Source organism: Centruroides sculpturatus, unplaced genomic scaffold, assembly GCF_000671375.1.
Source record: "Centruroides sculpturatus isolate CEXI.00-Female unplaced genomic scaffold, Cexi_2.0 scaffold263, whole genome shotgun sequence".
Taxonomy (NCBI): Eukaryota; Metazoa; Arthropoda; class Arachnida; order Scorpiones; family Buthidae; genus Centruroides; species Centruroides sculpturatus.
The window spans coordinates 620,446-632,843 of record NW_019384587.1 but is presented as its reverse complement, the minus strand read 5'-3'; the positions used below and the strand labels follow the sequence as shown (position 1 = coordinate 632,843).

At 39.6% G+C, this 12,398-nt stretch overlaps 1 protein-coding gene across 6 annotated transcripts in view; it reads left to right on the top strand.

Moving 5' to 3' along the window:
* The window catches only part of LOC111624666 (queuosine salvage protein-like), a 39,196-nt gene extending 27,764 nt beyond the window's left edge, over nucleotides 1-11,432 (top strand). For 2 of the 6 annotated variants that reach the window (XM_023367573.1, XM_023367574.1), the window contains exons 3-9: nucleotides 9,859-9,962; nucleotides 10,030-10,257; nucleotides 10,321-10,470; nucleotides 10,538-10,661; nucleotides 10,721-10,835; nucleotides 10,902-10,972; nucleotides 11,104-11,432. In XM_023367573.1, coding sequence (XP_023223341.1) covers nucleotides 9,864-9,962; nucleotides 10,030-10,257; nucleotides 10,321-10,470; nucleotides 10,538-10,661; nucleotides 10,721-10,835; nucleotides 10,902-10,972; nucleotides 11,104-11,396 — 1,080 coding nt within the window. In that variant the 5' untranslated portion in view covers nucleotides 9,859-9,863 and the 3' untranslated portion in view covers nucleotides 11,397-11,432. The remainder of the gene's footprint in view (nucleotides 1-9,858; nucleotides 9,963-10,029; nucleotides 10,258-10,320; nucleotides 10,471-10,537; nucleotides 10,662-10,720; nucleotides 10,836-10,901; nucleotides 10,973-11,103) is intronic. The other 4 variants (XM_023367577.1, XM_023367578.1, XM_023367576.1 and 1 more) reach the window with 3 other exon arrangements.
* Nucleotides 11,433-12,398: the final 966 nt, after the last annotated feature.

The following is a 12,398-nucleotide window of genomic DNA, read 5'->3' as shown; positions in this document are numbered from 1 at the left end:
CTGGGGAGTACTCTAGAGCTACCACGGTGATCTAGTGTGCCATCATGCTTAAGAGCATCGCGGATTATTTTATCTGATGGATGGTTATGCCAAGCCTGTATCGTCACTCGAACCTGCCTTTCGACTAGCTAACGAAGAGAAACTACGGTCTTTTCTACCAATTATCCGTTACGTCTCCAATCGATTTCGACGATCCTTAATACAATACTCGAAAACTGTATTTATTGGCGAACCCACTCTTTTGTCTAAGCATTTTTCTAATAAGATCCATTCAATACGCCTTTGATCAATTGTTATCGATTGTGTCGATGCTCTTCACTCGGATCGTCGTCCACAAAATACGACGAAAAAATAAATAGCAATTTGCATTTCGTGAAGTTTTCGAATTCGGGAATTTCATTTGTCAGGAATCTCTCTTCGTTCTTCGACTGCAAGCGTGTGAATCCTTCAGCTTTGAAGTTAATGATGCAGAATTTCTAATGGATTCGAATGGTTAAAATTGTTTATTATTTATTGCTTTCGTCGCACGAAGTATTGTCTCTATTGACTTTCTCAAAAAATATTGAAAGAATTTTAAATTTTCCGAAAGAAATCTTGCGTATCGAGAATCGTGGAATTCTGTCGCTTGGGTAACAACTTTTATGCAATAAATTTCGTCACTGCGACGATGACATCTTTAGAGTCATTTCTGTTTAATTGAGAGCAAGTCTGGTAAATTCCAATGATTAATCAACGGATGCCGATTAATCATTGTAAAGATTAATCAATGGATTATTGGAGATTTACAAGGATTCGAACCTGTTACAACAGGTCCTGCAGTTCCGTTCTTTCCGTTTCAATGCCAATGTCGTTCCACCAATTGGCACACAACATCCGGTGTTAAGCGACCAAGAACACGTGACACACGTAAATCGTATCTCCTAAACGGACAATGGCACTTAACTAAGATTGGGTTGGCGAACTGCTAACTGAAGATAGGCTCTTACTAGTTTCGAGTTTGTGTTCTTCTAATCGAAACACGCGATATTACAATACGATCGTAGAAACCGATGCGTAAATTAGTTTCGTAAATTAGATTACGATTGGTGTTTTCTTACATAAGAAGGCTAAAAAGTTACATTTTTGAAAATTAAAATCGTAACTTTCGCTCGAAATCAACGAGCAAGAAGCGTGACCGGTCTTTGTTCAGCGATCGTCGATATTCTTGGTCGTCAACCTCCATTCGTGCAAAGAATGGTGCTGGCAACCGGATAAACTCGTCGCCAGTCTTTCCAGACACCGTATCAACGAAGTGTTGAAACGTCCAGATAATCAATTCAGCTAAAGTAGAGAAAAAGAAAACACATTCCTTTTAAATACAGGATTCCCTGGATTTTCGTGATGAAACGAGAGGATCTGTAAACTTCTTCTAGATCCTCGTAAGAGTCATTTGTATGACAATGTTTATGCGAAGCACACGGAGAGCCAATTTGCATTTTTTAGTCGAATTTTATCGTTCTGTTTATATTCCGTTTTGACTCTTTTTCTGTAATCTCTCCTCCCGTAAGAGGAGGAAGTCGCTGGAGGGATATCGTACAGTTTTTTGTCTCGTGCGAGGAGAGAGAGGTTAGATCCAACCGGATGCTTTGTGTGGTGAGGCAACAGAAGGGGACTTCTCTCCCGGACGCTCTCCTATTATATCGATGGAATTGCTCGGAGAGCTCCTATAAAGACACTTCTAACGGCGAAAATCTGGAATGGCAGCGAAACGTCCAGAGTTTTGCATTCGATTATTCGATTCTCTACAAAATCTGATTGTAGATTCGAAAAATCTATAATTTTGTGTAGTTTTCGAGTAATAAAGCAGAAAGTAAACGCCTTGTTGAGCGTAGGAAAGAGTATCCCCGTTTTACCGTTCCACACTTGAATTTAGATTCCTGCATTGATAGTGGGCGAGGAAGCGAGGAGAGATTATATCGAGTTGTGTCGTATCGCTCGTATCCTCCCCTTCTGAGAGTTTTAACTGGAACGCTGTTGCCATCCACATCTTGCAGCGACGACGGTTTGAACGTCGATGACCTTTTGCCATCGGCAATCGTCGATTTTCGATTGATTACGGCGCTACTCGGTTTTTAGATAGGGATAAATCGCGAAGACATCCCGATAAACAGACATTTAAAACTGGATTTCGCGCTGCAATCAATTACGATTCGAATTTTACTTATTTGGTAACGTAGTTGAGACTACATTAATCGGAAAGCTATGCAAATTTTTATTGATTTTTTTTCTATGTGAGGAAGAGGATTTTCGCATCTCAGAAATTAGAAACGCGTTTATTGCATTTCGTTTTAGGTCGTCACTCGTAGTATCCACAATTGAGGTAGGAGGGAACAATTACAAGCAAGGTCTGCTTGGTCATTTTTCCAGAAATTTCTGGTTATTTTCTACGCGAATCTTTCAAATTTAAGCGTTTCTTCTCATAGATTCGTGTCCCAAAAGACATCCATCTTCCAACACTCCTGCATATTGTTTTATTCTCTGTGATCACCTGGCATTATCCGATTGTCAGAATTCGACTCGGAACAATGTCATTGTCGAAAGAAGACGAATTTGGATAAGAACCCATTCGTATTGAAAAAATCCTTGTTGTTAGTCTTACATGGAATATACAGGGTTCGTCAGTCGAAGATGTTAAACAGAACGAGAGACAAAAGTGTACCGTTGGTCTGTACTACAACGCATGTAATTGTTTCTTTATTGCGTGGCAAGTTGATATCCGCGAGAAAATTTCGTCCGAATTTCCTTTGTTCGAAGTCAAAAAGGCTAGCGACATAATTCATTTAATTCGAGGAAATTTCGGTCGTCATTCGCCATCCAACGATCTCAGTCACTCCTGCTGCGCCATCTAGTGTGAAGTTTCGCAAACATTACTCCATTTTTATTTTATTTTAAATTAGTTCTTTCGTCGGCGCACACCTTCCGCGCGTAAAACTTCAATTTTTTAAAGAGATTGTTCCGAAATTCTGTGAGATGGTTCCAAAACTAATGCGACGACAAAGATCACTATCGGAGGAATTTTATACGGGTTTTGTAATTAGATATTGCAAAAGACTAGAAATTTTTTCCTTTGGTACTCCCAAGAAACTTTATCAAATAGTGATTAGTGAATTATAAAGTCGAATAGACACCAGGCATTTAATACAGTGGCTGGCGTTCGCGCCTTTGTACTAAGTCACTTTTCGTTATATTTCAGGAATATTTAGACGATCAAATAGCATTTCCATTAGCTATTGCCCACGGATAAAATTCTGATCGATCGAGTTGTGGGATACGCTACTGTTCGTATTACGTCACGAGATACGGCCAATAGCGTAACCGTTATTTGTAGCGAAAGTATTTGTTCTTATGACGTAATGTCTCCAAAAGAGAATAGATTCCACCAAATATGCGCCAAATGTTGCGCACTGAACCAATTTAGTGTCATTCTCTTTCTCTGGAGTCGTCTATTTTGTTTTCGGAATATATATTTGCGACATTCTACCTGTACCTTCGAGAGGCACACTACCCTCTGCCGGCTCTCCATCTCGCGCGATAGTCGACAACCCTTAGTAGTGACACCAAGGCCCTTGATCACGCCTTCGGAAAATCCTGCCCTTCCTTTGTCACAAAAGGCAACTCACGAGCGGGGTGGCATCGTCGCATGCGTCCAGGCAAGAGGAGGTTCCAGTGGATACTAAATCTTACTTCACACTGAGAGCGATTCGCTGGCGAAAACAAAAAACAGCGAATAACCCGTCAAACGAGTCATGTTTGACCGGTTATTTGCTCTGTTTTTCGCTTTCGCCAGCGAATCGGCTGTCATTAGATTTTATTTTAAAAATAACTTTTATATATTATTATTTATAACAAACAGGCAAAAGGCTTAATTTTGAGGGAAGAAAGAAGTTTTTAAAAATATAATAAAAGCAAAAAAAAAATAACTCCGACCCTATCCGAGATATGACACGTGACCCCTACCCTCTCCAACTTTAACCTCCAAACTTTAATAGCATCGATGCACAGTAAGATGCTATTAATGCCCCTTACGCTTGGTAGCTTGTATATAAGGGGCATTAATAAAGTCCCTTATATACAAGCTGCCATCCAAATTTCGTTTCTTAATCTTTGCCCCTTCCCGAGTCGGGGAAAAAAGTTAGGTGTGGGTTTGTGTATACGCATCTATTTCGTTTCCTGTTGTTATTTTGGGTTCAGTTCTGAAAACCTGGAGATTTGCAAAACAGCTGGAGATCTTTTGCAAATCTCCCATGTTTTCAGACTTGCAGAATCTCTTTGTGGGGCATCGATGCTATTATTTTTTGGAGGTTATAGGTCAAGAGAGTGAAGTGTAAGATTTTAACGAATAAACTTTTCATTAAAAATCGTAGGGCGAGTTTATAACTTTCATTTATCTCCAGAATTAAGGCTTTTGCCTTTTACTTTCATGGCTGTTATGTATGCACAACAAGGGAAAGTATTGGAATCGTGTCAAATTTGATCCGTCACAGTTTTTTGAAAATCTCCATGTTTTCAGACCCTCTGAACCCAAAAACTTCCGTGGATATGTGTGTATGTGTGCAATCACGTTGGTATCTGTTTCACTTAATATCTCAGGACGGGGTGAAGGTAAAGAAACGAAATTTGGCATGGTAGCTTGTGTATGAGGAGCATTGATGCTATTAAATTTTGGTTGTGAAAAGTAGAGAGGATGGAGAGATACGGGGTGGTCACGTGCCATGTCTCGCGAGGGGTCTAACTTTATAATTTTACTTGTTATTAGCATCACAATACTTTATATCTTATTTCCAGGGCTGTGGAGTCGGAGTCATCAAAAAATCCGCCTACTCCGACTCCTCTTTACTTCCCAACTTATGTATAGGCTATAAAACAAAGTATTGGAATCGTGCCAAATTTGACCCTCGTTTTTTGCAAATCTACACGTTTGGAGATCTCCCGAACCGCAAAAAATGTCAATAAAGGGAGAAATTCGTGTGTGTCTGTGTTGGCATCTAATTTGTTTAATTTCTTTACCCATTCTGAGATATTGTTTAATTATCTCAGAACAGAGAATAAAGTTTAAGAAACTAAACTTGGCACAGTAGCTTGTGTATAAAGGGGCAATAATGCTATTAAATTTTGGTTCTTAATTAAGGATAGACAGGATAGGGAGACAGAAGGAATCGTGTGTCATCTCTCCAGTGCGGTCGGACTTAATGACTATTATACTTAGTCGGGATGCGTTCACAATTTTTTTATAAACTTCGTCTCTACCCTCAAAATTAAGCATTTTGTCATTTTATAATAGTATAGTAATACCCGTTAAGATGTTCTCGCCTGAGATATTGGAATGTGTATGGGGGCACAATTTAGTTCAACCACTTTGAAGCTTAATAACTCCTGTGTTACACCATCTGACTCCGATTTAAAAACTACAGAAGTTATTAGGCTTCAAACAGTCTTCCCCTCCACAGTCTAACATACATACATACAGAAAAAAAAAACAAATCTTTTGCATATCTCGACATATCACGGTCTCCGAGTCCAAAAATGTAAAAATTTGGGAGGGGTCATTTTTCGACAGATTGCTATACTTTTCCTCTGTTATAAATAACAGCCGGGAAAGTAAAAATTATCGAATACATATTTATATATTGAGTGTGTCATTACTTACTGTTAGAGTAGTCTTTTAGCTTTGGAATAAAAGTTTATATTCTATCTTTATTAGAACTCTATTAAATCTTTTATTCTGAGGTCACGTGACATCAGAATTTCCGGGTCTATTTTGGTAACAAGTTCGCCCCTGGTTTTTCGTGTTACAACTCCAACGTGTTGAACGTGTCACGTGGTACCATCTCACACTCTGACGTCAAATTGGTAGTCTCGAGTTATAACTCACGCGTTTTCCCATCTCATCAAGATCTCACATGTGCTCGACTCACTTTGAGTCGAGCATGTGATCTTTACACGAAAGTGAAAATGGCTGACGGATATACTATTCTGATCGAAATCGAAGCATTAGAAAGAGCCGAAAGACGTTTAAGAAGACAACGAATTTTGTCATTTCTTTTCGTGTCAAGTCAATACTAATAAAAAGATTTTAATTCATAATTAATAAAATTATACAGCAATTTTTCCAAAAATAAAAAGAAGTATCTAATTCATCGAAAAAGAGAATTAAAATAATAATTTATACATATAATTTATTATCAAGAGCATAGACACTATATTAAGATTATTTATTAATCAGAACTTAACACTTCTGATTAATAAGTAATCTTAATATACAAAACAATTTTAAAAAATAGATCAAAGAAGAAAATTATATGAAGAAAGGATTAAATTAAAATACTTTTTCCTTTACACAACGGATTTTTTAGCTCCAACACGCGATTTTTCAACTAATTCTCTCCACAAATCGAATTGTCTTTTCCTTGTAAATTCGTTGTCGAATTTTCCACTGTTCATTTTCTTATTATTTCCTATATATGTTATATGTTATATTTCCTATATATATCTAATATTTCTTTTTGTTCTTTTCGCTAATTTTTTAACATAAAACATTGAAGGTTTCCATTTTGTTTCTGCGTACAATATTGCTATAAGACAAAACTTTTAACTGTAAACTAATTCGCGTTGATTTGTTTACTTGTTACACTCAAGTTGACTGGTCGAATCATTATAGTCACAAATCTAGATACATTGTAAATAATCCCATCGTGCTTAACGGGCTCTGTAATAAAATTTTTAAATAAATTGTCATAACAGATGGCGCCACACAAATTTAGCAAACTACAGTAGAGCGTCGATTTTCCGAATCAATTGGAGACTGGGGTTGTCCGGATAACTGATTTACGTACGAAAAAATAGTNTTTAAATGCTAAACAGTACTATGACACTGCAACTTTAGTCTCAAGATGGCATCCAAGCATTAGAGTGGCCATACTCTGTTTATATAGGGCTCTAGCTTCTACCAGCCTCAAGCGACAGCTGTCGGCTACTTGAGACATTAACTCTAGAACATAGCTGTGGGATCAGTATATCTTTTGACTCTGGTACAACTAAATATGCTGGCGTTAAAAACGTTGTAGGGGTCGAGACACGTTAAAGCGTATTGTCGCATAAGAAAAAAATTATTTTTAAATTTTAGACTCCAAAATTAAATAAATTCGATTTGGATAAACATTTTGGATGCAATTTCTACTCTTCGTGAAAGCGCAAACGGATGTAGCGGGTGTTTCTGAAACCATATTGTCGAAAGATTCGCAGAGAAGACGAAATAATCGGAATATCGAAGGAATACAAAAGATCGAATCGGACCGTCGGGTCTAACATGACCCGAGCGGGAGGGGAGAGAAAACAGAGACGACACACGCTGACGTTGGTAGGAAATTGGGCGAAAATTCCCTAAAAACCCTACTTCTTCGGCAAAGTCCTACCGAATTTCTTTTGCGGAACTCGATACAACTCATTAACAACTTATTCGTATAACAATGGACCATCGGTAGAGCCAACTCCCGAAGAACTAGGCTAAAACATTCGGCGGACTCTGAAAATAGCACGTCCGAAAGGGCCGAAATTTCACAAGTTTTGTAAATCTAATCGAAGACACATTATATTTTCAGATAAAGAACAAAAACGTTTAAACGAATTAAATCGTCACAATTCTGAAGTTTATTTTAAAACCCCCACCGAAAAATCAATTTGTAGGAACGGCTGCGTGACCGGGCGCAAACGCTGTCGTGACATTCGTGAGAATATTAATATTTAAATTACCTTTCTTTTGTGAAAAAATTAAGTTTGTTTCTCTTTCCTTCCCGCTCACGTCCTAGAATTATCGGTTTTTAAATGGAAAATTCGAATAGCGTTAATTACGTTAATGCGCAACTTATAACACGTTGGCGAACTAAGTAAACTCGAGCAAACGATCTTCGCGTAGTCCGTAGCACACGTTATACTGCCACCGGTGACGTCAAAATTCGGTAATCGGGCAACTTCCGAAAGGTCTCGTTTCGTTCCCCCTTCGATATAACGCCAAATTTCGTACCGGACGGTAAAACACCGCGTAATTTACGTAGCGGACAGCCGACGGACCGACGCTATCTTGAATTTTTGTATAAAACATTTTTTGTACGAAGGACGTATAAATATTTAAAATTTCCTCCGAAATTCTTTAAATGTTTAGTTAAATCCTTAAGCATTATTTAAAACTTTTTTAAATACGTGTATAGGGATATATAATAATACTATTTTAGATTAAATATTAAAAAATGTTTAAGAAGCGGGTTTAGGTTGACTCGGATTAGAGCTTCTCCCCCGATTAACCGCGCTTTACGCTAACAGTAAATGTTTTGTTTTTCTTGTATTTTTAAATGAAAACGGCCCGTCGCAAACGTGTAAAACGAGACGTGACGATATTAATAATACGATATTGGCAACGATAACGCGCGTTAAAAATGGCAATATTAGTAACATCGAAGCGAACGATAACATCTAATCTACGGAATTCTCGACTCGAATCCAACGTAACCCACTCGATAAAAGTAAACTTGCCTGTGTTTTTTCCGGGAAGCGAGGGTCCTCAATGTTACAGGCACGCGTGGCAGAGAGAGAGATTTTTTGCATGACTTNTATACTTCAGATGTTAATTTAGTATCAAAAACGTAAAATATTTGAGTAGCCCAAGACATAGCCAAAGATTGAAGCGCCACAGCACTGGCGAAAATTTAAATTTGCCGACTGGAATTCTTTCGGATGATTGACTTTCGGAAAATCGACGCTCTACTGTATTACGAAATTTTGTTGTATTTTAAAAATTTACTCCTTTTAAAGCTTGAAAATTTAAATAAAATTGAAAATTATCGGACTTTCTTCCCCTGGCCTTAACTTCATCCTGTTAGAGTGGCAAAAAAGTCGCGCATGAGCCCTCAAGACTCGAAAATTGGGTTATAAATTCCAGTGTATCGTCGATTCCTAACGTAAATGTCCCGTTTGACAATTGAAAATTCTTTGGAGGCGAAAAAGTTTACGCAACACGAATCGACTCGTGCAATTTTTTATCAAAATTGTTCGAATAACGTCTGTCTGTTTCACGACTTTTGAGTCGCTCCATCCATTAACGACAGTAGACCAAATTTCTTACTGCAAATTCCGAGAAAACTAAAAATGGACGCCCTCCACCATTATAAAAACTAAATGGGTGGAAATCTTCGATGGTTTCGAATCGTACCGAGATTCCACTTTCGGTGCCATACTTACTCCGAGAAAGTTCGAATCTGTACGAGAAATTACGTTGAATTTAGAAACACCGTACGCGACGACGCGAGGCTATTTTACGAACGTGCGCGAAGGCCTAGCACCGTAGTAACGTCGATTTAAGGAACGATACGGTGTGAAGAGTACGGGTTCGACGATGTCGATTTTTAGGAACTCTGCATTTTGTGGTGGTACTTCGATTGCGGCGATAAATCGGGGTTGGATCTTGAGTCGGTTTCAAATGGAATAAACTTCAAATGACGAGTCAAATTTCCGCGCTCTTGTTAAAAATTCGTGTTCGAAAGTCACGGGTATTTAGTAATATTTACTACAACTACGTTTACGCGTACGCGTTGGCATTAACGAACTTCAAATGAAGCCAAGTAAACGGGTGGCGCCATTAAGACATTAACACTGCCCGTTCTTACGAAAAGAATCTTTTTCGTCTTGTCCACCGTCGCAACCGAGTTTCGTTCCGCACATTCCGTCATTTGTAATTGGAATGCCGCGTGTACGGTTCGAAAATTGATACTGTCGGAGGCGCTAAATAGAGGCCCGACGTGTATTTTCCTTTACTTTTCTTTGGAACAGGGAAGATGGCCGGGCCGTGTCCTAGATCTTCGGCCCGACTCGTAGCCGGTCTTTCTCGTCATGTGACCGTCCGCCCATCAGGAGTCCGAAAAACGGCCGATTTGGTGAGTCGGGGTCCAAGCGTCTTTCCCGAAAGTGGCGAAAATTCCAGATTTGGAATTTTTATTTCAGTTGGAGAAGCCGTTGCTCGGCGGAGAATACGACGCGGGAGCGTGGAAGAGGCACGAGCTCCATCCCAAGACTGCAGACGAGAAGGCGGCGGAGTGGATATTTCTGGTGGACACCCTCAATTTCTCCTTCTGGGCCCCAGACGAGACCTCCCAGTGTCGGATCTCCTTCCGAGGCGTCTCTTACACCGGATATTGGGCCCTGTGCGCCGCTGTCAACAGGGCGCAGGAGGTATTTCTCGTTGGCGCGCCGGCTCGTCTTCTTTCATGACATCACAACTGACCAATCTTTCAGAAAGGAATTCCCGTCTGCCACTCCGACTTCTACTCCAAGATGACGGAAGAGCGAATGAGGGACATTCTGCGTTCTGATTCGGATCACGAGATGCCCCTGGTGCCCGACAGGTGTCGCGTTCTGAGAGAAGCAGGAGCCGTCTTAAAGGAGGTAAGTGCTCTTGCCGTCTTCTTTCCCCATTACGTAAATCTCTCTCGATCAAAAATGACACTCGTAGAAATTCGGGGGCAAATTCGTCAACGTGCTATCCGAATGCGAAGGGAGCGCCCGGAAGTTGATCCAGCTGGTGGTGGAGAACTTTCCTTCCTATAGAGATGAGGCCACATATAAAGGTCACAGAGGTAAGACGTAGGTTGGCACGAAATCCTTCGACGTCATTTCTGTCTGCTTGGCTTTTCAGTGTGTTTCTACAAGAGGGCGCAGATCTTGGTGGGGGACGTCTGGGCCTGTTTCGAGGGAAAGGGCCTGGGATATTTTAAGGACGTCGACGTCGTCACCGTCTTCGCCGACTACAGGTAAGCCCCCTTTCGTCACCCCCACCTAATTAGGTTTAATTAACAAAGTTTCCCACTCCATCCCAGAATACCACAATTGCTGCTCCACCTGGGCGCTTTGGAGTACTCGGAGGAACTGACGGAAGATTTGAAAAAAGGCAAGTCGGCTTCCTCCCCTCTGATACACCCGGATCACAATGGTTACTCCGCGTGCATTAAAGAGGAGGAAGCGTAAATCTTAGTACACGTGGAACGCACTCGACACGTGTACTAAGATTTACGAACGCAGGAACGGAACTGGAAAACGGTTCGGAGAAGGAAGTGGAGATTCGAGGATGTACCATTTGGGCGGCGGAAGTACGACTATCCTTTCTTTTTTATATATACAATAAACGCCCGCATTATACAGTGTGTTGTTTATTACAGAAGATAGTAGAGGAACTGCGAAAGAGGACGGAGAAAAGAGGCAACGCGGTGGTCAATTCCATTCTGGTGGACTACTTCCTGTGGGACTACAGACGCGAACACAGAGAAGAAACGGACGCCACGCCCTTCCACAGAACCCGTTGTATCTACTACTGATGACGTAATACAATAAAAATCTTTGAGACAACTGTTCAAATATCTTTAATCGAGAATCGTTTAAAATCCCTTTATATAGATTTATATACGGAGAAGTAGAACCGATACAATTTTTCTGAGATCGAGTAAGAAATAATCGTTTGCAAGAATAAATATACATGATTTTTTTTATCTGTACAATCACAATTGAATGCGGTGTCAATTTCACAATCGATTAATTAAACAACAGAAAAAGTAATAATAATATGCAAACACGCTTCGGGAGAGTGCATTTTCGTTTTCAATGATACTACTATTATACAAGACGGAAACGAACGGGAAATATATATATATATATAGGCAAAAATGCAACTCTTAAGAAAAAGTAACGCGTAACACAATTTCCCAAACGTTACGTTGTTGACCAGAATTTATATTTTATTACAACAATTATTTTATGTTTATATATATATTTATATATGGCCGCTTCTGGTTTCTCTTATATACTAGTTACAGGAGGGGGAGCAGAAGCTGCAGGTTATACAATATTCTAGCTATATTCACGTTGTTACAAATAAATACAGTACTTACACGTCTGCCGGTTGGTTTAAAAGTATCACAGTCGACTGTCGTAACTTACAATTTCTAAAAATAAGAAAAAGAAATCTCGAAAGTTCGGTTACGTTACGTTTTTTTTTTGTTCCCAGTGTTAAGATTATAAAAAACGAATCTAAGTTATATACTAAACACACGTTTGTTTGTTTGTTTGTGTTTTTAGTGTCCCGTCTAGAAAAGGAACGTTAATTCGCAGCTGTATTTTAAGAGGGTGCGTAACGAATCGGGGGGTTAACTTTTATAGTTAGCTGAGCAATTTTTTTTGTTGTTGTTAACGAATATTGGCACAGACGACGACGCCGCGACTCCACTTTTGTTTCATTTCTAACACTAAGTAAACATGGAAGCATGACGAGTCCCCGAACTAACACACTACGAATGGACTTGGACCCATTTGATATGTCGGAA